The following is a 23,596-nucleotide window of genomic DNA, read 5'->3' on the forward strand; positions in this document are numbered from 1 at the left end:
TTCCACCTGACCTGGACTCCAAGAAGCCCCCCAGGACCGCTCAGAGTCACCATCTTCCTCCTGGAGCCAAGAGGCGGCCTCAGGGGCCCGGCTGGTAGCACTGACCGGCTGGACCCAAGAGCAGGCGCAAAGGGGAAGGCGAGGAGGGTGGGGGGGCGAGGCTCAGAGAGCTGTGCTGGGAGGGACCTCAGGCCTACCCTGTCATTCCACGATGAGGAAACTCTGGGTTGGAGGAGGTTACCCAGGTAGTAAGCTGCCAGTAAAGAACCAGCAGAGTACACTCACCTCAGAGGGAAACAAGTCCAAGGAAGACTGGGGGAGGCCAGAGAAAACCAGCCGGACGACTTCCCTTCCTCAGGGAGGCCAGAGAGGATTCCTGGGGTGCCAGGGATGGGGGAAGCCCAGGGGAGGTGGGTGACCTCTGAAAAGGCCCCTGAAGAAGACAACAATCCCCTCACGTGCCTCTGGCATTTTATTAAATACAACCTACAGACGGGGGCCTACAAACCCTCCCGCCAAAAAAACAGAACCCATGAAGTAGAAAAATAAACACCAAAGACCACACAAAATGTCGAGAGTTCCCATTCTGGGGTGGGGGCGGGGGCTTCCTCCTGAGCCCCAGGGATTCTTTGGGAGTCGCTGACTGACGGGCTTGGGGGTGGAGGAGCCAGTGTGGAGGCCAACTCATCAGTAGATGACTTCGTAGACCGTGGCCTTCTTGTCCCCTGAGCCAGTGACGATGAACTGGTCATCCGTGGAGATGTCACAGCTCAGAACTGAGGAGGATTCTTTTGACTGGAGCCAGGGAGAGGTGGTGAGAGAGAAAGGACAAGGGGTTACCGGGAAGCCAACCTGGGGAAAGGGACGGGGTGCCCAACTGGCAGGAGGGAGGGAAGGGTGGCAGAGGAATGCCCCGACTTCCTCCTTCTCTGCTCTGGGGCTCCTTGGAACACTGCCTCAGTCAGCCCAGGTGTGGGCCTCTCACCTGGAAGATGCTGGCTCCGTAGGGCGTCCTCCAGGCATTCAGCAGGTTGTCCTTCCCTGTGCTCACAAACCACCTCCCTGGGGGAGAAGAGATGGGGCCGTCCGTGACCATCACAGGAGGACAGCAGGCTGAACAGCACGCCAACAGCAAGCTTTTAGATCCACGCCTTCCACAGTTATCTCATTGAATCCTCACAACCCAGGGAGGGACGTGCTGTGAACAGCCCCACTGTCTTAGAGTTGATCTGACTCTTGTGACCCCATCGGGGTTTTCTTGGCAAAGATACTGGAGTGGTTTGCCATTTCCTTCTCCAGCTCATTTTACAGATGAGCAAACTGAGGCAAACAGGGTGAAGTAACTTGCCCAGGGTCACACAGCTAGTAAGTGTCTGAGGCCAGATTTGAACGCAGATCTTCCTGACTCCAGGCTGAAGGCTGTATCCACTGTGTCCCTTAGCTAGCAGTGGGAAAGGCTTTGAACCAGAAGGAAGAGACCAGAAACCTGGTAGCTAGGCCTATCTATGCGGTTTACCCTGTGTGACCCCAAGCATGTCATTAAAGCTGTCAGATTCGGATTCTCCATGTTTAAAACGAAGGGTCTGACCTCAAGCACTAAAGCCCCCCTCCCCCCAGCTCTGACATCCTTTGTTCCAAGGGCCCTCCCAGCTCTGACGTTCTATGTTCTAAGGGCCCTCCTGGCTCTGACATTCTGTGTTCTAAGGGCCCTCCTGGCTCTGACCTCCTGTGTTCTAAGGGCCCTGACATCTGTGTTCCCAGGGCCCTCCCAGCTCTCACATCCTGCATTCTAAGGGCCCTGACATTCTGTGTTCTAAGGGCCCTCTCAGCTCTCACATTCTGTGTTCTAAGGGCCCTCCCGGCTCTGACATTCTGTGTTCCAAGGGCCCTCCCGGCTCTAACCTCCTGCATTCTAAGGGCCCTGACATTCTGTGTTCTAAGGGCCCTCTCAGCTCTCACATTCTGTGTTCTAAGGACCCTCCCAGCTCTGACATTCTGTGTTCCAAGGGCCCTCCCAGCTCTGACCTCTTGTGTTCTAAGGGCCCTCCCAGCCCTGACATTCTGTGTTCTAAGGGCCCTCCCAGCTCTGACCTCCTGCGTTCTAAGAGCCCTGATATCTGTGTTCCAAGGGCCCTCCCAGCTCTCACATCTTGCATTCTAAGGGCCCTGACATTCTGTGTCCTAAGGGCCCTCCCAGCTCTCACATTCTGTGTTCTGTGTATGCTGTTAACACAGCATAGCCAGAAAACCACAGATAATCATAGACAAGGCCACTGCTTTTCTCCAGCAGCTCACCCACTGACGTCACCCATTCACTTAACAAATATTTGCTGATGCAGAGCCGGGCTCTGTGCCCGGTGGGGAAGGGTCAGCACTTCTATTGCTAAGTCAGAAGCTGCTACTGAAAAAAGGAGGATGAGAAGTAGAGAGCAGCAGGCCAGAGACCCCACGAGGGGGATGTACCATTTGGTGAAACTCCTGAGGGAGGCAGCCGCCATCCTGCATGGCAAGATCACGGCCATCCCCCTAGTCTGGGCCTGCCCTCCATCCCCGGCTCCCGTCCCCCCCAGCTCCTGCTGGGCACCAGCACATCGCCTACCACACGAGGCAAACTTGAGGGAGAGGACGCAGCTCTCATGCAGGTGCAGCTGGTACTTGTCCGGCTTGCTGACGTGAAGAATCTCCACGGTGCTGCTCTCCATGCCCACTGCCAGCCAGTCACCCGTGGGGCAGTGGCCCAAGGAGAATATCTGGAGGGTGGAAGAGAGGCGATGGGGAGGCCCATGCAATGAGCACTTCCCTGGCCCAGCCCGTCCTCTGCCCACAAGAGCCAGATTCTGGTCCTGATGCTCCTGCCCTCCCACTTTCATCCTGCAGAGGTCTACGGAGGTGCCGGCCACAGCCAGGGGACCCCAGAGGCCCAGCGCCGGCTCCCAGCCTGGGTACCTGGGAGCTAAAGTCATGCTGTTGGAGCTGCCGGCCCTCACGAAGGTCCCAGCAGCGGACGGTGTTGTCCAGGCCCCCCGGTCCACAGCCGTGCCCCGTCATTAGAGATGTCAATGCAGCTGGCCCCATCTGTGTGGCCTTGAAACTGCCTGAAGGAAGAAGAGGCACTCAGGTGGTCTTGGCTGGGCCCTCCTGTACCACGGCCTGGTTCTCAGCCTGGTCCCAGCCCACATGTGCACAGCTGGGCAGCCTCACCTGACCATGGCCTGGTTCTGCAGGTCCCACACCACAATGTTGCCATCACTGCAGCAGGAGAAGCAGACCTTGGCATCAGGGCTGATGGCCAGAGCATAGCAGGCGGGCGCTGAGGATGTGAGCTCAGCCTTGATGCGGGGGGTGGGGGCTGCCAGGTCCCAGATGGACAGGGTGCTGGCTTCCCCACCCACGATCAGGCTCCGTCCATCTGGCAGCAGTTTGCAGGAGCGGATGTAGTTGTCCCGGTTCTGGGTGCGAGGGGGTGGAGGGGGAGAGGGGAGGAGGAGCTGGGGACAGGCTCAGCACCAGGCCCAGCTCCCTGGGGAGCCACAGAATCCCAGGCAGACAAGGGAGCTGAGCTGGGGGAAGCATTCAGCCCTGGCCAGGGGAGGGGAAAGGGCTTGCCCAAAACCACACCCCAAGTCAGGGAAGAGCCCAGAGCTTCCCCTCCCCTCCCCAACCACTGGCACCAGGTCTGGACAGTGGGTGGCCCCTGCTCACCCAGGCCCACCCAGCTCTGCCCAGGGAAGGGCTCTGGGAGGGCCAAGGCTGGGCAGCTCACGGCCCCGTTCCCTCACCAAGCAGTCGAGCTGTGCCACGGGGGGTCTTGGTGCCTGGCTGGGCCACATCCCACACCTTCACACAGCCCTTGCCCCCCGTGTAGACGTGCTGGGTGGAGTTGCTGATGGTGACAGCGCAGACGACCTCACCGTGGGTGAGGGTGTGCAGCTGTCGGGCGTGCCTGGGGATGCCTGTGCCCAGGAGGGCGTCTGATGGGAAGGGCACTGGCTGCATCTGCCCATCAGCAGACACGTGGAAGGAGTAAGCCCTGGAGAGAGGGAGGGAGTGTACTCATGTGGGTATGTAGGTGGGGAAGCAGTGCCCTTCAATCCACCCCACACACATACCAAAGCACACAGAGCAGTCTCTACAACTTCAAAGCACCTCCCCAAAGGCCTCCCCTCCCAATCCCTCCCCAAGCCTGGCCTCCTCTGGCCCAGGGACCAACCTCTTTCACAGCACCCTATAGCTAGGCCCCTAGGGGATGAGCCCAGACCCTCAGCTTCCTCAGCAAAGGGCAAGGAAGGAGGGTGGGGCTGTGGGACGGCCTTCCCTGAAGTCGCCCCATCTGGCCTCATGTCCAGCCTTGTGCTTAGCTGACGCTGACCCCTGAGACCTGGGCACTGGGACCCCAGGGATCCCTCTCTCCCTTTTACACTCACGGTTTTCCTGAGGAGCTGCTGGGCAGGTTAGCAGAGAGACTCGAGACCCGGATGTGTGAGTGAGGGTCATAGCTGACCTGGAGATACAGCAAGGGCCATAAGGGCCGTGGCAGGCAGAATTCCACACCTGCAAGGCCCACAGTCCTCCTCTCTACCCCCCCACCCCCCGGTCAAACATGGCCCCTGTCTGTCAGAAAGTCTAATGAAGCCTCAGTGTGGGGACGGCACTCCCCTCCCTCCCCCCAGACCAGGGCCAGGGCAATCAGGACTACTCACCAGGGCAGGACGGCCGTAGCCCGACGTCCCTCCCATGGTGCTGGCCCCGTTGAGCTGTGAGGATGCCAGGTGGAGCCCGCTGTAGGCCCCAGTGGAGGCCAAGTCTCCGTTCACTGCCGAGTGTACCATTCCCATCCCGAAGGGGCCAGTGTAGGAGCCGGCCACAGCCAGGGGGCTCCGGAGGCCCAGGGCTGGGAGAGGACCCAGAGTTCAGTGGTTAAGTCGGTACAGATAAGCCTATGCATGCTTTGTCACCTTCTCTTCCCTCCCCACCCTCCTGTACTCATGTACAGCTCTAGAGCTGGTTACCCAGAGAGTCCACGGTGGCCTTGCCCAGCCCAGGCCGGAATGGCTGCGTCCCAATGCTGCTGCTGCTACTGCTGCTGCTGCTACTGCTGCTGTTCCCGCCGCCTCCAGGCCCCAGCCCATCTCCCTGGGATGTGGGGGTGCTGGACTTCAAGCCGGGGGTCCCCGCCTTCTCCACCTGCAGCAGGAGGGGCAGGCCAATGGTTTGCTGAGGACCAGTCCCCGTCTCGGGGCCCCCCAAGTCCTGGGCTTTTCTCGGGGGCCTCTTCTCTGACATTCGGCCACCCGTGGATGCCCTTGTCCTTTCTCTCATTTCAGTCAGCGTGCCCATCATTCCTCGAGTTCTTCAGGGACTGGTGCAGTCTGCCCGGGTTTGTTTCTTACTAGGCACTCACACGTGTTTATGCCAATTTGTTCAGGCAGCCTCCATCAGTGCCCCCTCTCACTCTATAGGTGGGAGGCCTAAGGCCCGGGGAGGGCCCTGGTCACCCAGGAAGGCTGAGTCGGCGGCAGATCTTCCAGGATTGGGCCTGGCCTGGATCCTGGCTCCCCTTCCCTAGCGCCAGGTGGTTGTGATGCCTGCTGCTCCATCCCTTCCCTCCCACTCCCATACCGGGGTCAGGTCCTTGCTTCGAGCGGGCGAGGCACTCCGGGACGAGGACACAGAGGGCGGGCTGCCTGGGATGGCCTCCTTCCGAGGCAAGGGGGTCTTGTCCAACCCATTTTCCCTCGATGAGTAAGAGTGAACACTATGGGGGGACTGAGGATCCTAGAGAGACAGTGGAGAAGCTGATGCTGGCCTCAAGGCCCCAGCCTCAGTTTCCCTCTTCACCCATCCAAGTTTTCTTTGTCTCCACCCCATCCCCAGAGTACACAGTGAGGTCCTGGGGGTCCTTAGGCAGCTCTGAGGAGGAGGGGGAAGGAAGGCCTGGGGCCCACTGACCTCATCGACCACCAGGTTGTCCTCACTCTTGTCAGCATCACTGCCCTAGAAAACAGGAGGGGTGAGGGTGTCAGGCTGCCCGAGCCTCCCTGGCCCACCCTCCCTGGCCCAGACCCCCTTACATAGTCAGTGAGAAAGTCCTTTTCCTCTGCCCGCCTCTTCTTGCTGCTGCTCAGGTACTCAGAAATGGTCCGGACCCGTTCTGCACTCGGGAGAGCCAGGGAGCTCTGAATGAGAGACATGGATAGAGGCACCCAAGGGGTCCATCACCAGACCCTGCATCAGATAGATGCTCCTCTTAGCAAGGATGGCTAGGGATTGGGCCACGGACCCGTAAGGCAGCTAGTCAAGAGGAGGAAACTGAGGCAGTGACATGTCCAGAGTCACACAATTACAAAGTGTCTGAGGTGGGATTTGAACCCAGGTTCTTCAGGCCTCCCATCTATAGTGCGCTCTTCCTCTTCCTGTTGACAGACCCCCACCCAAGAGTTAACAAACACCAAACACGTACCGGGCCTGGGTCTCTGTCTGTTGTCAGGACAGCCCCGGTGAGGGGTAAGCAGGCAGTCAGAGCAAAGGAGAGAAGAAAGGGCACAGTGAGGTGGGGAACCAGAGCATTCGCCTCCCCCCGCCCCCCCACGCCACGACCTACCTCGATGTTCCAGGTCCTGCAAGCCTCGGTCATCTTTGGGGCCAGCCTGGGCTGGAGCTGCTAGTGCTCCCGTTAATGCCAAGAGCCCTGAGGCACTGCCCAGGCTGGCCAGGCCCGAGGGATGCGGGGTCAGCGGGATGGGCGGTGCAGAGTGCGGCAGGTGCTGGGCCTGCAGCTGGTGCTAGGGAAGAAAGGGGTGGGGAGTTCATGAGGAGAGACAAACCGAGAGAAAGAGAGAGACAGGGTAGAGAGAGAGAGAGACATGGGAGAGATAAGAGAGACAGACAGAGACAGGACAGAGAGAGACACATAAGAGAGGCAGACGGGAGAGACAGGACAGAGAGAGAGACATGGGAGAGATAGGAGAGACAGACAGACACAGAGACAGACAGAGACAGAAACAGACACAGAGACAGAGAGACAGGACAGATAGAGACACGTAAAAGAGGCAAATGGGATAGAGACAAGACACAGAGAGATACAAAAGAGAAAGACAAAGGAAAGTTGGGAGAGAGACAGACGGGGAGACAGAGACATGGGAATGAGACAGAGACAGGGCAGAGGCAGATGGGGCAGAGAGAGGTGGGGTGGGATTGATAGTGGGAGATGGTGATGGTGCAGAGAGCCCAGGGGAAGAAAAGCTTTCACATGAACAAAGACTGGAAATCATTCTCATTTAACTCCTTCATTTTACACATGGACACTGAGGCCTTGAGATGTTAGGGGCTGGTTCAAGGTTACAAGGCTAGTTAGGATTTGCTCCCAGTTCCCTCTCCTCAAGGCTCTGGCCTTCTAGCAGTCCTCATCCCTCCCCACCATCAAAGATCTGCCTACCCCAATGGCAGCGTTCAGCTCCGCCATGGTCACCTGCTTGGCTCTCTCCACTGCCTGAACCACCTGCTGCTGGTGCTGGGGAAAGAGGGAAGCTGGGTTGTCATGGGGGTTGGGGACCAGGTCAGAAGACCCCTCTCTATACTCCAGGGCTGGCCAAGAGTCCCACCCAGCGTCGACCCTCTGAGCAACCTACCTCCTGGGAGAGGAAGGGGATGAGCTGAGCACAGATCACGTTTAGCCGTTTGGCGATCTCTGTCTGGAAGAAAAACCAGAGAGCCAGCTGTGGGGGGCACCTGCCTGCCTGCACACCCCAGGCACTGCAGGGGGGCCTGCACAAAGCAGTGAAGACTCAGGACATCAGAGCTAAGAGGGACATCGAGGACCCAAGACAATGCCCTCATTTTATAAAGGGTGGAAACGAGGTTCTGGGAAAGGAATCGATGACCAAAGTGGCTGAGCCAGGAGAAGAATTGAGTCTTCTTGAACGCTAGGTTGTTTTCAACACACACAGCTGATGTTCTATGTCCCAGCTCTGACATCTTGCATTTTGAGGGCCCTCCCAGCTCTGACATCCTGTGTCCTAAGGGCCCTCCCAGCTGTGGCATCCTGTGTCCTAAGGGCCCACCCAGCTCTGACATCCTGCATTCTAAGGGCCCTCTCAGCCCTGACATCCTGGGTCCTAAGGGCCCTCCCAGCCCTGACATTTGATGTCTGTGGCTCTAGAGGGGTCACTTGGATAGCGGATTCTGCCAGGCCAGGGCTCAGGGTCCTGATGAGAGGGGTGCCCCTCCCCCCAGCTCAGGGGCTGGGTGCTGAGTGCTAAATGATGCTCTCAAGGCTTGTCAGGAAGCCCTGGAGAGGTCCCTCTTCCTTCCAGCTGCGGTTTCCCCTGTACCACTTGTGCACCACAAGCAATCAGGGACCTCAATTGCCAGTGAGGATGGCTGAGGAGGGGGAAGGTGGGGTGGTAAGGGACTGGGCTGTGTACCATCAATGCCTCTAGCTGATGAAGAGTGTGAGAATCAGCTCTCACCTCCTCCCTTGCTGCCTGGGCTGGAGGATAAGGGAACAGCTGGAAAGGGCTGAGAGCAGGGGGCCTACAGGCTGATGGGGTCCAGAGGCCAGTGGATGCTGGGCCAGGGGGCAGGTAGCCCTGGGAGCCCTCACCAGGCTAAATAGATGGCAGGAGACTCCTCTGGGAGCTCCCTAGCCGGCCCCACCGTTAGATGGGAATGACTGGGGATCCAGGGGGATTCTTCTCTGGGATGGGCCTGGCTCAAGGTGGGGGGGGGGTACTTCCCAGGCCCTGGCCTTGACAGTCAGCCCCTCAGCCTCAGGCACCAGCCCGGTGGGTGGTTTCTGGGCAGGCTGAGGCTGTCTCCTGGGGCTGGCGGGCAGTGACTGATCCTCCTGCCTGATGCACTGATGGGCAGGGCCCCGGGGGAGGCAGCCTCCAATTCACTCGGGCTCGTTAATGTGCAATTTACGGGCACTTTAACGCTCTCAGCATGAAAAATGATCCTGCTGCTCTAGGCTCCCTCTTGCTCTCTCCCTCTTCTCTGCTGTGCACTCAATGGCTCCCCCCCCCCTTCCCTCCAAAGGAGGTCTTTGAGGAGGAGGCAGGCAGGGGGTGGGGGAGGGGGCTGGATTTTTGCTCCTTCTTTAAAGGCCAGGAGAAGCAGGGGTGGGGGCAGGGCAGGCAAGAGATAAGTCTAAAGAGCAGTGGCCCCTACTGCCCACAAAGCACTGAATGTCAGAGTTGGAAGGACTTTTAGGATGGAGAATGTCAGAGGTAGAAGGGCCCTGAAGAACCCAGAATGTCAGGGCTGGGAGGGCCCTCAGAACCCAGAGTGTCAGAGCTGGGAGGGCCCTTAGAACCCAGAGAGTCAGAACTGGGAGGGCCCTTAGAACACAGGATGTCAGAGCTGGGAGGGCCCTTAGAACACAGGATGTCAGAGCTGGGAGGATCCTCAGAACTCAGAATGTCAGAGCTGGGTGAGCCCTTAGAAACCCAGAGTGTCAGAGCTGGAAAGGCCCTTAGAACACAGGATGTCAGAGCTGGGAGGGCCCTCAGAACCCAGAGTGTCAGAGCTGGGAGGGCCCTTAGAACTCTGAATATTAGAGCTGGGAGGCCAAGGATATTTCCTGTTCACCCTTCCCCTGAGCACACGTCTCCCTCTATGATGCAAAGAGTACCAGGTGGGAGGGTCAGAAGATTTGAGTTCTAGTTCCTGGCTATATGGCTGTACTGAGAGATCCCAGGCAAGTCCCTGGCTTTTCTGGGCCCCCATGTCCTTGGTCACCCAAAAGAAGGGGCTGGACCAAGACTGTCATCCCTGTGGGCCCTTTCCCCTCTGCATATTCAGGAGTCTAGGAGAACTCCATAGTCAGCTCTGGAATTCCACGCTGGAGTGGGGCAGTGAGGGGCTGGCAGAAGATGATGCAAGGATCTTGCTGCTCCCCTACCCTGACTCAGGTCCCCAGGCTGGGCCCTCAGTCCTTCTGACAACTGCCCCGCTAAGAGCCCCTAGACAAATGTTTGGGCAGGACCCAAGCCTGCAAGCCGGGCACTGGTCAATGGGTCCTGCCCATGGAGGAGCTACGGCCCAGCTTGGCTGCTTCCTCCTTCCACTCTCCCTCAGCAGCCATTGCCTGTCAGCCCAGCCTCCGCTCAGGCCCCTGTGAAAGCACAGACAGGGCCCTGGCAGGCAGCCAGCAGCACCTGGGATAGGATCTCCGTAAATACTGCTGCCTAGGAGCCCTGGGCCAGATGAGACATGGATGGGCAGGCAGGGGGAGGAAGCGAATGGGGGGGAGATGGTGGCTGCTTTGCTGGAAAGAGAAGCCACAAGAATGCCCAGGAGTCTCCCCCCCCTCCAGCCTCCCATCCCCAAAGCTGCTGGTGGGTGGGCCACCTCCCACCCCCAGAGCCCAGGAGACTTCCTGGAGGAGGGAACAGGGACCAGAGCCATCAAGGCCACTCACCTGCTTATGCATTTCGATGTTGAGGCCATAGGACATCTCGTAGTACTGCAAAGAAGGCAAGCAGGGAGATGGAGGGAAGACAAAGGCACACTGTAGCTCCCTGGCCTTCCCAAAAGGAGCTGTCCTGAGCCCCCCCCCCCACTCCTTCCCCACAGGACCTACCACCCCTGCCCAGAGGGCATCTCACCATGACGTAGTGCCTGTGAATCTCCGTCTTCTCTGATGCCAGCTTCTCACACTCCACCTTCAAGCTAAGGGGTAGATGCAAGTGCTGAGGGCGGGCCCCAGAGGCAGGCCAGCCTCAGAAAGGGGGCTCCCAACCTAGGAGAGCACTCACATAACACGGAGTCCAAGGTGCTCACAGCTGCATCCAGGGGAGGGCTGGCACAAGGCCAGGAGCCCAGCCCCAGGAGGGGAGGGAGAGGGGCCTCAGGGATGTAAAAGGGATGACCTAGTTCAATACCTTCCTTTTAAAAACGGAGAAGCCTGGGCCCAGAGAGGGGAAGGCTCTTTTCCAGCCGTCACACAGCAAGTCAGTGGAAGCTTCAGAATTGGAACTGACATTTTGTCCTGGGCTCTTTCCACTGTACCAGATAAGGCTGTATTGGGGAGGTAGGGGAGGGGGAGAGGAATGGAGATCCTTGGGAACTTGGAGGCCTGGGAATTCGAGCTAAAAGGGATCATAGGGGAAGAGGGGTCTTGGCCAAGATCATACAGCTGGCATCAAGAGTCAGCATTCACACCCAGGTCTTCCTGACTCAAAAATCAGGGGCCTGTGGCCAAAGGGTAACCCCAAGGCTGCCTGGGCTGGTCGGTCTCCTTGAGCCCCATACCCGTCTCTTGACCTCTACCCAGGATCCTCCTTCTTCTCAATCCCCATACCTGTGGTATTGGCTCTGAAGGAACTGGAATTCTTCCTTGATCCGATCCAATGTCTCTGGGTAGGTGAGTTTTAGAGTCTGGGGGGTGGTGGCTGAAGTGTTGGTGGTCACGAGCACAGCTGCCGCTGAGGCCACTGGTGGTGCTTGAAGGTGGGTCTATAGTGGTGATGGGGGGGGGCAAAGGATCAGTCAGCCAGCACCCACCCCTGGCCCCCAAAAGACCAGAAGCCAGCCTTTCTAGATCAGTGGGAAGAAAGGACACAGCTCTGGTGCCTAAAGCCAGGGGTGCAAATGAGAGGGTCTCATTATGAAGACAACTGAATCTCAGAGAGATCAAAAGTCACAAAGGTTTCAAGTTGACTGAGTCAGAATTTGAACCCAATGCTCATTTCTTTAAATTGAAATCCAAGACTATTTTGGAGACATCAGGTCACTCATACCATCAGTCTGGATTTGAAGAAGGCTGCTGCCAGGAAGTATCTGAGCTGAGACTCAGACCCAGGACTTCTAATTCACACTGTCTGAGACAGGAAAGGGTCTTGGGGACCATTTAGTCCAACGCCTTTCTTTTACGAATGCTGAGACCCGGAGAGGCAAGTATGGGATTTGTCTGAGGTCACACAGCCAAGTCAGCGTAAGAGCTATTAATTACCCCAGGCTGGGGTCCCCTTTCTTCTCTCCCCCATTACTATCCTCAAACCCTGGCAGTCCCAATGGGAGTGAGGCAGCAGGCACCTAAGCTGGGAGGGACTAAGTAGGGGTCCCCAGGACGGCTCGGAAAGCAGGACTCACCAAAGGCGGCCTGTTCTGGGGAAACATCTTCAGCCAGAGTGAGCAGCTCTCCGTCTTATCCACCAGCCACCTCTCTGGCTACTAGATCCAGTCTCTGGCCCTCTGCCCAGGCCCTCGGACAGGCTCCAGCTCGAAACCGCCAAGGCTGCTGCTGCCAATGGGTTCTGAAGGCAGCCGGCTGCACTGGGCTGGAAGAAGGAAAAGGGAGGTGTCCCCCACTGTGCCACCCTCAGTGCTGGGGCCTAGGTGCCGTCTGGGGACAGCGCTGCTGATAATCACCCCCCTGGCTGCACTCTGAACTCAGGGCTTTCTCATCCCCCCTCCTGGCCAGGCCCTTCCAGCTACTGCCAGCAGCCTCTCCACCTGCTGTCCAACTCCAGCCTGGCACAGGCCCAGAGCTGGCCAGCCTGGGGCGAGCAGGCCACTTTGGCCAGCGTCCCTCTTCCCCAGCTCAGCACTCCTCTCCCCAGTGCCAACCCCCCCAGCTCTGGCTCCCTCTCCCTCCTCTCCAGCCAGACAATGGCCCTCCTCCTTTCTTTTTTCTTCCCTTCTTCCTCCCCCCTTCCTCCTCTCCCTCTTCTCTTCTTCCTTTCTTCTTCCCTTTCCTTTTCTCTCCTTCCCTCTTTCCTTCTCATCCTTACCCCTCTGTACTTCCACCTATATCTATCTTCACTTGTCCCCCATCTTCTCCCCTTCTCTCTTCCTTTCTCCTCTTCTCCCACTCTCCTCCTCTCCTTTGCTCTTCCTTATTCTCCCCTCTCCTCCATTCTTTCCCTTTCCTCTCCTCCTGCTGGACTCTTTCCTCCTTCCCATCCTCTCTCCCTCTTCCCCCACTCTCTTCTCCCCTCTTCTTCCTCATTCTCCCCATCCTCTCCCCCTGGCTTCTTTTCCCCTGCTCTCTTCCCTCACTCTCTCTTCTCCCTTACTCACCCATTCTCTCCCTCTCTCCTCCTCTCCCCTACTCTCCCATCCTCTCCCTCTTCTCCCTTACCCCCATTCTCCCCCCCCACTCTCTCCCCTCCTCCTCCTACTCCTCTTCCTAGCGCACCCCCCCGACCCGCCTCCCACCTCCCTCTCAGGGAAGGGAGGGGACAGGAGGGGATGGGAGGGGAGGGAGCAGGCGGTCGTCCCCCTCGCTCCCCCAGGACTCACCGGGCAGGCTGGGGCACGAGGGGGAAGGAAGGACCGCCGTCGGGGGCGGAGGCTCGGCGGCCCCAGCCCAGCCGGGTCCGGTCCGGCCAGGCCCGCTCAGCTTGGCGCCCGCGGGGGAAGGGGAGGGGGGAAGGCGAAGGCCCAGGCCAGGAGCGCCTGGAGCCCCCCGAGCTGGCCTGCGCTGCTGGGTCCCGCTCAGCTCCGCCCCGGCCCGGTCCAGCCCCAGCCCCAGCCCCAGCCCCAACCTCGGCTCGGCCTCCCCGCCCCCTCGGCCGCCGCTGTCGCCGCCGCCGCTGCCTCCTCCTCCTCCTCCTCCTCCTTCTCCTCCTCCTCCTCCTCCGGGCCGCCCTCCCCGCTCCGTTCGACTCGGCTCCGCTCCGCCCCCGCCCGCCCCGCCTCCCCCGCCTCCCCGGGCAGCAGAGGCAGCAGCGGCTCTGCGGGGAAACTGATCAATGAACGCGCGCCAGGTCCACGTGGGCCGGGGCTCGTGCGGGCCAGCGCCGAGCCGGGCCGGCCAATCAGGGCGCCGCGGGGGCCACCGCGCCCCCACGTGGGGCCCCCTCGCTGCCACCGCCGCCCGCGCCCATTGGCCAGTTCCAGAGTTCCGCCCCGGGAATGTGTCAATCAACCTGGAGCCTGCGGAGCGAGCAAGCCGGGCTGGGGCTTTAACCCTTGACTGGATGGTCTGGGATGGAGGTGTTTTGTTCCAGGAAAAGGGAGGAGGGGGGAGAGTGTGAAGGGGAGAGGATTGTAGGACCATTGTGGGAGGAAGCCGGGGCGTCAGCCTATATTAAAGCAGAGATCCAGGATGGGCCCGTAGAGCTGGGAATCTTAGAAACCATCCCATTGTTTTTCTCTCCGGGGGAAACTGAGGTCTAGAGCCCGGAAACGATTTGCCCAAGGTTGCCCAGCTCCTGAGCCGCCTAATCGAGACTGGAACTCCTGCCTTCTGGCTCTGGGCCCAGAGCTCCCTCTCCACTTAATCCTCCTCCACAGCCCAGGGAGATCTCGAGGGCAGGGATGGTTAATCTGTTTGACAGATAGGGCAATTGAGGCCGGGAGAAGGGAAGTGCCTCAGCCCGGGTCATGGAATGTACTACCTGAGAGTTGGAGGACTTGACTCCACCCCGAAAGTTGCCCCTCTTCTGAGAAAGGTAGAGAGAGGATCATCAAAAGCTTAGCCTTTCCTGCATCCCCCATCCATCCTTCTGGGCTTTCCCCAAGATCTCACCCTGAGCTCAATTAGTGAGTCATGGGGCGGGGGAGGTGGGGGGAGTGGGATAGGAGGGGGTCTGGGAAGAAGCTGAGTTTCCGAACGAATTAGCCCAGAGATGGTCAGCCCCACCAGGGGCCTGTTTCCCAGGGCTAAGGCCAGCCCTTCCTCCTTCTCTGGATAATTACTGCTCCCAAGGGACTGGGTTGGGCCAGGATGGATTGGGGGGATGGATTAAGCAGGGGAGAGCAAGGGGGAGGAAGGGCCTACTCCGCTCCTGAGTCCTATCTCTACCACCTGCCCTTGCTCATGCTGACCCAGCCTGGCATCTCCCCTCCCCAGCCATCCATTGAAGTGGGGGCAGGCTATAAAAGCTAGCTCCCTGGATCTGGGCGTTCAGGCTAACAGGATGAGCCAGCCCCTGTACGCTCCTATTGCCCTCCACAACCCCCTATCTCCTGGCATGGCTTTGTGCTTTGGACTGTCTCCCAAATGTTAACAGACTCAGGCCCCTGCAAAGAACAACAGACGATTATTAATCACCTACTGGGTACAGAGATGCTGGGAGAGATACAAAGTTTAAACAGAGTCAGGAGACCTGGGTTCCACATTTTGCTCTCTCACACTGATCAAATAAAACAATGCATAAAGAAGCAGTTTGCAAGCCTTGGCTAGGTGAATGACACCTCCCTGTCTTCGGGTTACTTAATTATCATGTAATAACTCTCTGTGTGATCTCTGATCAATACCTTTGGGAGCTGTTCTCCGGAAAACAAGGGTGAGGGAGTTGGAATCAAAGGACCCTGGGTTTGAGTCTCACCTCTGACACTTGCTACCTGGGTCACCTGTCCAATTCTCTTCACCTGGATGGAGATAATTTTCCGCTTCTGTTAAAGGAAGAGATTGGACGACATGGTGTCTAATACCCCGCCTAGCTCTGAATCTACCAGTCTCATCCTTCTCATCCTTCCCAGGGCTGTTGTAAGGAAATTACTTTGTGAGAGCTGTTGTGACATTATTGTCCTGCCACCAAAACCCTTCCCCTAGCCCCAACAAAGCGCCTCAGCTCCCAGCTTGCTGGCCTAGGCCTGCAGCTGACTTGTCATAGCCAGAATAAGTCTGAACCAGCCTCTGCCGGACCTGGGCCGTGGCAGGGCAGAGCTAGGTTAGACACTGGGAGTGATGATCACAGCAGAGGTCACTTGTTGTAGCCCTTAAAGGCAGCTTGGTACAATGTAAAGAGCACTGACTCAGGAGACAGGGGAATCGGGTTTGAATCCCATTTCTGCTGGTGCGGTGTGCCAGCCCCTTTTCTCTCTAATCTTCAATCTCTCCCTAGCTACTGGCTCTTTCCTCACCACCTAACCATGAGCCGCATCTTCCCCATCCTAAAAGAACCTCACCTAACCCAACCATCCTACCTAGCTATTATCTTATATACTTCTCTTCCCCTGCCTAACAAAGCTACTTGAGGGGGCCATCCACAATTGGTGCCCCCACTCCCTTTCCTCTTCTAAACCTACTAGAATTTTGGATTCTGACCTCATCATTCCTCTGAAGCTGCCCTCTCTGCAAAGTTACCAAGGATCCTCTTAATTGCCGAATCTAATGGCCTTTCTCTCTCTCTCTCTCTCTCTCTCTCTCTCTCTCTCTCTCTCTCTCTCTCTCTCTCTCTCTCTCTCTCTTTTTCTTTTCTTTTTCTTTTTTAGGCAATTGGGGTTAAGTGACTTGCCCAGGGTCACACAGCTAGTAAGTATCAAGTGTTTGGTCTGAGGCTGGATTTGAACTCAGGTCCTCCTGACTTCAGGGCCGCCTGCACCACTGCACCACCTAGCCACCCCTATAATGCCCTTTTCTCAATCCTCATTCTTCTTGAACACTGTCGATCACCCTCTTTTCCTTGATGCTCTCCTCTCTCTAGGTTTTTATGACACTGTTCTCTCCTGGTTCTCCTTCTTAGTTTTCGTTGCTGGATCTTCATCCAGGTCACACTTACTAACCTTGGATGTCCTCCAAAGGTCTGTCCTGGACTCTCTTCATCTCAACGTGGTGATCTCATCAGTTTCCATAAATTTAACTATCATCTCTATGCTGGTGGCCCCCAGATCTATATATCAACCCTACTTTCTCTCCTGAGTCTTTCATCACCAACCAGATAACTGCCTTTTGGATATCTTTTAACTAGTTATCTCAAGCTCAGTAGGTCCAAAATGAAACTCTTCCTATAAAACCTCTTTTTTGAACTGCCCTATTCAGGGTGCCAGCATCATCCCAGTCACCCAGGCTGGAAACTTAGGTGTCTTCATCCACTTTTCACTCTTTTTCATCTCATATAGCTAATCTGTGCCAAGTCGTGTTTTTACCTTCACGACATAGCTCATGTACTTCTCACCCAGCCCCCCCCCCATACAGACCTTCATAGCTTCACACTTGGACTATTGCAGTAGCCTGCTGGTGCACATGTCTGCCTCAGATCTTTCCCCACTCCCATCTATCCTCCATTCAGCCACTAAAATGATTTTCCTCAAGCTCAGGTACTATTATGCCATCCCTTACCCAATCAACACTATTGCCTCCGGGATCAAATACAAAATGCTATTGGGCATTTGCAGCCCTTTACTACCGGCCCCTTCCTGCCTTTCCATTCTTCCACATTCTCTCACTGTAACTTCTTACTGTTTTTCCTACATGACACTTTGCACTGACTGTTCCCCTCCTTACCTCCCACTCCTGACTTCCAGGGCCTCCTTCAAAACTCAACTTCAACCCTACTTTAGACAAAAGTCCCCTCCCCACCCTCCACAGTTAGTGCCTTCCAGCTGAGATCATCTCCCATTTAAACTGCATATATCTTGTATCTAGGTAGTTATTTGCATATTGTCTCCCCTATTAGAATGTGAGCTCCTTGAAGGCTGGAATTTTTTTTTTGCCTTTCTTTGCACCCCCAGAACTTAGCACAATGCCTGACATATAATAAGCACTTATGGGACAACTAGGTGGCGCAGTGAATAGAGTGCCAAGCCTGAAGTCAGGAGGACCTGAGTTCAAATCCAGCCTCAGACCAAACATTTGACACTTCCTAGCTGTGTGACCATGTGCAAGTCACTTAACTCCAGTTGCCTAAAAAATAAAAAAATAAGCTCTTACCAAAATGTTAGTGGACAGACTGAATTAATCTCCTTGAGCCTCATTATCTTTATCTAGTCAGCATCTATATAGCACTTGCTGTGTGCCAGGCACCGTGCTAAATGCTTTACAAATATTTTACAAAGCACTGCCAAATAGAGCGTCATTGTCTTAGTCCTTATCTGTCTTGACGCCTCTGCAAGCTTCTTGACACTGTTGATCTCTTCCCACTCCCAGATGCTCTTTCTTCCCTTGAGTTCTGCTCTGATGCTGCCCTCTCTCAATTTTCCTCCTACCTATCGACCAATCCTCCCATTTCCTTGGAGTCATCTTTGACTCTCCCCTTTCTCTTCCTTTACCCCATCCCTACATTCCCAGTATTTAATCAGTTGCAAAGTCTTGTTGATTTGACCTCCATGCCATCCCTTTCATCCATCACCCTTCTCTCCACTCCCAGGGACTAGGGAAGTAATAGGCCCATTGTCCTTTGCCCAGATCAGGCCACATCCCCGTTTTATTCCCATTTTACAGTTGAGGAAACTGAGGCAAAGAGAGGTTAAATGACTTGCGCAATGTGACCCAGCACTTAGTAAGTGTCTGAGACCAGATTTGAACTCAGGTTTTCCTGACTTAAGATGAACGATCTTTCTATTGAGGCTACCTACCTGCTTACAAACAATGTAAAATGAAGGCATTGGACTCAGTAGGGGATGGCCTCTGAGATCCCATTTTGGATATATTTTTCTCCATTTTGGATCTATTAGCCCTTATTTCATAGGATCCTATAACAGGTAAGATATCCATCTAAGGTAGACAGCCATTCCCAGGTGATAACCCTTCAAATTTGTGAACACTTCTCGAGTTTGGGTTTAAAATCAAGCTTCTTTCACTTACTACTTGTTGACCTTGTCACAGGGAAGGTCACTTAACCTTTGTCTGTAAAATGAAGGGGGATGACCTCCCCTCCTGTCCCTGAGATTCTAGCTCTGAATCTATGGTCTATGACCACGCCAAACATCCTCATTTCCTTCGTGTGACTTTGATACGACATGAGCTGGAGGACATCTTTATTGCTTCCAGCTCACCACTCAATGTCCTTTCTAAAGGACATCAAACTCCCAGAACTTAACCTGGTACTCTAGATGTGGTCTGACCTGGGCAGAGGATGATGGGCATATTACCTCCCTAGCCCCTGGGAGCAGAGAGAAGGGTGATGGATGAAAGAGATAGCATGCAGGTCAAATCAACAAGACTTGGCAATTGATTAAATATTGGGTATGTGGGGACGGGGTAGAGGGAGAGAAAAGAGAGAATTAAGGATGACTCCAAGGAAATGGAGAAGGATTGGTCAGAAAGGTAGGAGGAAAACTGAGAGAAGGCAGCATCGGAGCAGAACTCAAGGGAAGAAAGAGGATCTGGGAGTGGGAAGAGATCAACAGTGTCAAGGTGCTTGCAAAGGTCAGGGCAGATAAGGACTAACAGAATGACATTGCATTTAGCAGCTGAAGACCTTAAAAGAGAGTAGGTTCAATAGAGTGTTAAGGTCTTAAACTTGGTTGTAAGGGGTAGAGGAGTGAGGGGGTGGTAAGGGATCCTGGTATAGTGGGTATTATCCCAGTTGGAGTTGGTAGATCTGGGTTCAAAACTTAGAGTCGTACCAAATCTTAAAGATGAAAAGGACTTCAAAAGCCATCTAGTTCAATCCTCACTGGAAAAATTACTCTATTCAAGGTACTCTTTTTTTTAAAAAATAGTATAAGTGTTTTATTTGTTTCCAATTACATGGAAAGATAGTTTTCAACATTCATTTTTGTAAAATTCTGAATTCCAAATTTTTCTTCCTCTCCCCCCCCCCAAGAGAGCAAGCAATCTGATACAGGTTACGCACATAGAATCATGTTAAACATTCAGTGCTCTCTTTCATCCTTTCTGTCTCCTCTAACTGATTTCTCCCACTATCAGTGCTCCCCACCCACCAAATCTTCAATCTCTCCATATCTACTGATTCCTTTTCCACCACCTCCAAACAATCCCACGTCATCCTCGTCCCTGAAAAACCCTCGCCGGGCCCTACACTCCTGCAGCTATTGTCGTGTGTCCCTTTTCCCTTTCTCTCTTAAATTTCTTGAAAAAAGTCACATACACTTGGTCCCTCTACTTCCTCTCATTCTTTCACACTGGAGAGCTGGCTTCTGACCTCCTCATTCTGCTGAAACTGCCTTTTCCAAAGTTATCAACAGCTTCTTAATTGCTGGACCTAATGGCCTTTTCTCAGTCCTCATCCTTCTTGACCTGTCTTCAGGCTTTGAATGGAAAACCCTGTCTTTCCAGATAATCTCTCTTTTTAGCGAGGCAGCTAGGTGGCTGCAGTGGATAGATCTGCCACGCCTGGGCCAGGAAGACCTGTGTTCAAATCCAGTCTCCGACATTTACTGGCTATGTGACCCTGGGCAAATCACTTCACCTCTGGGGATAATAATAGCACCTGCCTCCTGGGATTGTTGTGAGGATCAAGTGAGATAATAGTTGTAATGCGTTTAGCACAGCCCCCGGCACATAGCAGGTGCTTCTCTAAATGGTAGTTACGCTTATTATTTATTTCCTTGGGTTTTTGTGATACCACTCTACCTCTCTGATGAATGGCTCCTTTTTTTTGCTGGATCATTGACCCTGTCAAACCCATTAATGTTCTCTAAAGAGTCTGCCCTCTTCTCTCCCCCCTCTGTCATCTCATCAGCTCCAGATCCAGTTATCCTCTGGATGCAGATGACTCCCAGATTGTATCTCCAGGTCTCACCTCTTTCCTGAGCGCTAGTGCCGAATCGCCCGCCGCCTATTGGATGCACAGTACATAGCGCAAACTCAGCATGCTCAGACAGACATTGTTTTTTTTCTCCCAAGCCCTCCTCTTTTCTTAACGTCCCTATTACTGCCAAGAACACCTCCATCCTTCCAGTTACCCAAGTTCACAATCGCTGTGGCATCCTCAGCTTTTCAGATTCTCACTCACCTCATGTAGCCAGTCCCTAGCCATATTGTGGCATTTCTAGCTCTGTGATATCTCTCCCATCTGTCCCCTTTCTCTACATACGCAAACACTACCCTGGTTTAGTCCATTATATTTTTAATATATTTTATCCCCACCCCCATTGCATGTGAAAACAATTTTTAACTTTTTTTTTTTAAGTTTTGAGTCCCCAGTTCTCTCCTTCCCTCCCTTCCTCCCCCGTTCCCTGACATGGTAAGCCATCTGACACAGGTTATACATGTGCAGTCACCTTCATTACATCTTCTTTTTTTGTATTTTTTTTCCGTTTTAGGCAATTGGGTTAAGTGACTTGCCCAGGGTCATGCAGTTAGTAAGTGTCAAGTGTTTGGTCTGAGGCTGGATTTGAACTCAGGTCCTCCTGACTTCAGGGCCGGTGCTCTATCCACTGCGCCACCTAGCTGCCCCACCTTCATTATATCTTGACTAGACTATTGGAGTAGCTTCCTAATTTCTCTCCTTCTGCACTGTATACATCTTGCATGTATGTAATTGTTTTCAAGTTATTTCCACTAGAATATGAATTACTAGAGGACAAAGACTTTGTTCCCCTCTCCCCACCACAACTACTTTTTTTTTGTATCCTCAACACTTAGCAAAGTGTCTGGCACATAGGAAGTTTTTGAAAGATGCTTATTAACTGACCTGCTGACTGTCCAGCCTAGTTTCTCCCTGCTCCAATTTATCCCCCATACAGCTCCCAAAGTGATTTTCCCAAAGCTCAGGTCTGACTCTGTTGTCCCTACTCAATAAACACCAGCAGCTTGTTATTACCTCCAGGATCAAATATAAATTCTTGCTGTTTGGCATTTAAGGCTCTGTGCACCTTGCCCCCATCCTACCTTTCCAGCCATATTATATACGAACCCCTTCCATGCAGTCATATCAGCCTCCTTGCTATTCCTTCATCTCCTGCCTCTGTCCATTTCATGCTACAGATCCACACACCTGGAAGGCTCTACCTCCTCACTTCTACTTGGAATCTCTGGTTTCCTTCAAGACACTTCTGCATGAGGCTTTTCCTCGTGTCTGTCACCTCTCTGGAGGCACAATGGGTAGAACCATGGAGGACGTGAATTCAAATCTGGCCTCAGACACTAGCTGTGTGCCCACTCAAAAGTCATTTCACCCCTGTCTGCCTCGATTTCCTCACCTGTAAAATGAGGATAATGATAGTACCTGCCTCATAGGATTGTTCCGGGGATCAGGTGAGATAATATTTACAAAGTGCTTTGTAAATTATAAAGCTCTCTATAAAATTATTATTCATTCTAGGTCTGGAAACATGGTTAGTTGTTGCTTTGAACAGTTTTGAAGTCTTTCAAAGTGGTTTTTCTTTGCCATGTTGTTTTTGTGTAAATTGTTCTCCCTTCTCTGTGCACTAATTGCAATGCTCTAAAGTTGTCTTTTTTGTTATTTCTTATGGTACAATAATTTTCCATCATATTCACATTCAGTCAGTTAATAAATATTTATTAATCACCTACTGTGTGCCAGGCACTGTGCTAAGCATTAGGAGTGCAAAGAAAGGCAAAGGACAGTCCCTGCTTCAGCGAACTAAGATTCCTCATCAGTTAAAATTAGGAAGTTGAACTCAGTGACCTTTAAAATCAATCCCCACTCTAAAGATCCCAAGTGGAGGCTTTGAGGGTAGATCATTTGTAGGAATTTGGAAATGAAGGAGAGGGGAAGGATAGGAGGACAGTGTGGGGGAATGACAGGGCCAAGTGAAGGTTTTATGAGCCCTGGGACACTGCTTTCTCCTGGTTCTCCTCTTCTGGTCCAGACAACAAGGGATTATTAAGTAGTTACTGTATGCCAAGCACTGTGCTACATATACAAGTAGAAAACAGAGAGACAGTCTGCCCTCAAGGAGCTTCCATTCTAAAGGAGGAAGACAACATATGGAAGGAAGGTAACCAGGAGGAGGCACGGTAGAGAAAGTCTAGGAGTAGAGTTGGGAGAAGAATGAAGACAAGGCTGATCTGGTTGCTATGCTTAAAAACGGAGGTTCTGAGAGGAACCAGCCAATCAGAGGAAGGGGCAGAGTATACTTCCCGTGTGAGAAGGCCAGGGGATCAAGATTCTCCTATTTGTCTGACCATTCCTTCTCAGTCTCCTTTGGTAGATCATCGTCCACGTCCTACCCACTAAGTGTGGATGTCCTAAGCCACTATCTTGGTGGACGCAGGGTGCACAATGAGATATACATTCTTAGATATGGCCAGGGTGGGCGTTTATTTTGCTTGAATATGCATCATTGGTACAACAGTCTTAGGAGGGATAGAAGATTAATATCTGCTAATTAAAAACATTTTTTTTTTGCAAATATCCATCAAAGGAGACTGGAAAAGGATGGCTCAAACAAGAGAAAAACCAAGAAAAAACAGTGCCACAGAAAGAGAAAGGAGAGAATATTTAGAAGGAGGGGGTTGGGGAAGGAGGGAAAAAATAAAATAAAATTTTAAAGTGCACAGCAGAGAACAAAAGAAAAACTGGAAGGAAGCACAGAAAAGCTAGGTGGCTTGGAAAACAACGTATAGGATTTATTACACAGGTTTCTGAAGAATGGAAATGTATTGTTTTATGTTGAATCCTCTCATGTTCTGCTGTGTACATGGAAATGATCTTTTTTCCTTTTCTTGTGTTGTATTTAATTTTTAAATGAATAAATTTTTTAAAATAGGAGGAGGCAATCGACAGGGTCAAAGGTTATGAGGCAAGAAGGTTGAGGATTGAGGAAAAGGCCAATAGATTTGGCAAGATTTGGTTTATGAGATCATTGGCAGCTTCAGAAAGGGCAATTTCAGTTAAAAACATGGCCACCTCACTATATTAGGCCTTCATTATCTCTTGCTTGGAAAATTATGATAGCCTTCTAAATTGTTTCCTTGTTTTTATTCTCTCTCATTGCCAATCCATCATCTCCATAGCGGCCAAAATGATCTTCCTAAGGCAAAATGTCA

The 23,596-nt window shown here is 53.6% G+C and overlaps 1 protein-coding gene across 1 annotated transcript; it reads right to left on the reverse strand.

The window, feature by feature from the left end:
* Nucleotides 1–454: 454 nt before the first annotated feature.
* On the reverse strand, nt 455–13,481 carry LOC110223470 (transducin-like enhancer protein 1). Its single transcript, XM_021009027.2, is given in 23 exon segments — nt 455–795; nt 986–1,062; nt 2,600–2,750; nt 2,947–3,024; nt 3,026–3,095; nt 3,202–3,449; nt 3,780–3,803; nt 3,805–4,030; nt 4,425–4,501; nt 4,701–4,891; nt 5,010–5,184; nt 5,620–5,775; nt 5,950–5,994; nt 6,072–6,176; nt 6,461–6,477; nt 6,602–6,782; nt 7,436–7,510; nt 7,629–7,691; nt 10,421–10,465; nt 10,608–10,671; nt 11,303–11,457; nt 12,094–12,281; nt 13,246–13,481. Coding segments are annotated over 22 exon segments (2,358 nt in total). The 5' UTR covers nt 12,121–12,281; nt 13,246–13,481; the 3' UTR covers nt 455–687.
* Between the last annotated feature and the right edge of the window lie 10,115 nt (nt 13,482–23,596).

Source organism: Phascolarctos cinereus, unplaced genomic scaffold (genome assembly GCF_003287225.1).
Source record: "Phascolarctos cinereus isolate Bilbo 61053 unplaced genomic scaffold, phaCin_HiC Scaffold_4;HRSCAF=312, whole genome shotgun sequence".
In the NCBI taxonomy this organism is placed as follows: Eukaryota; Metazoa; Chordata; class Mammalia; order Diprotodontia; family Phascolarctidae; genus Phascolarctos; species Phascolarctos cinereus.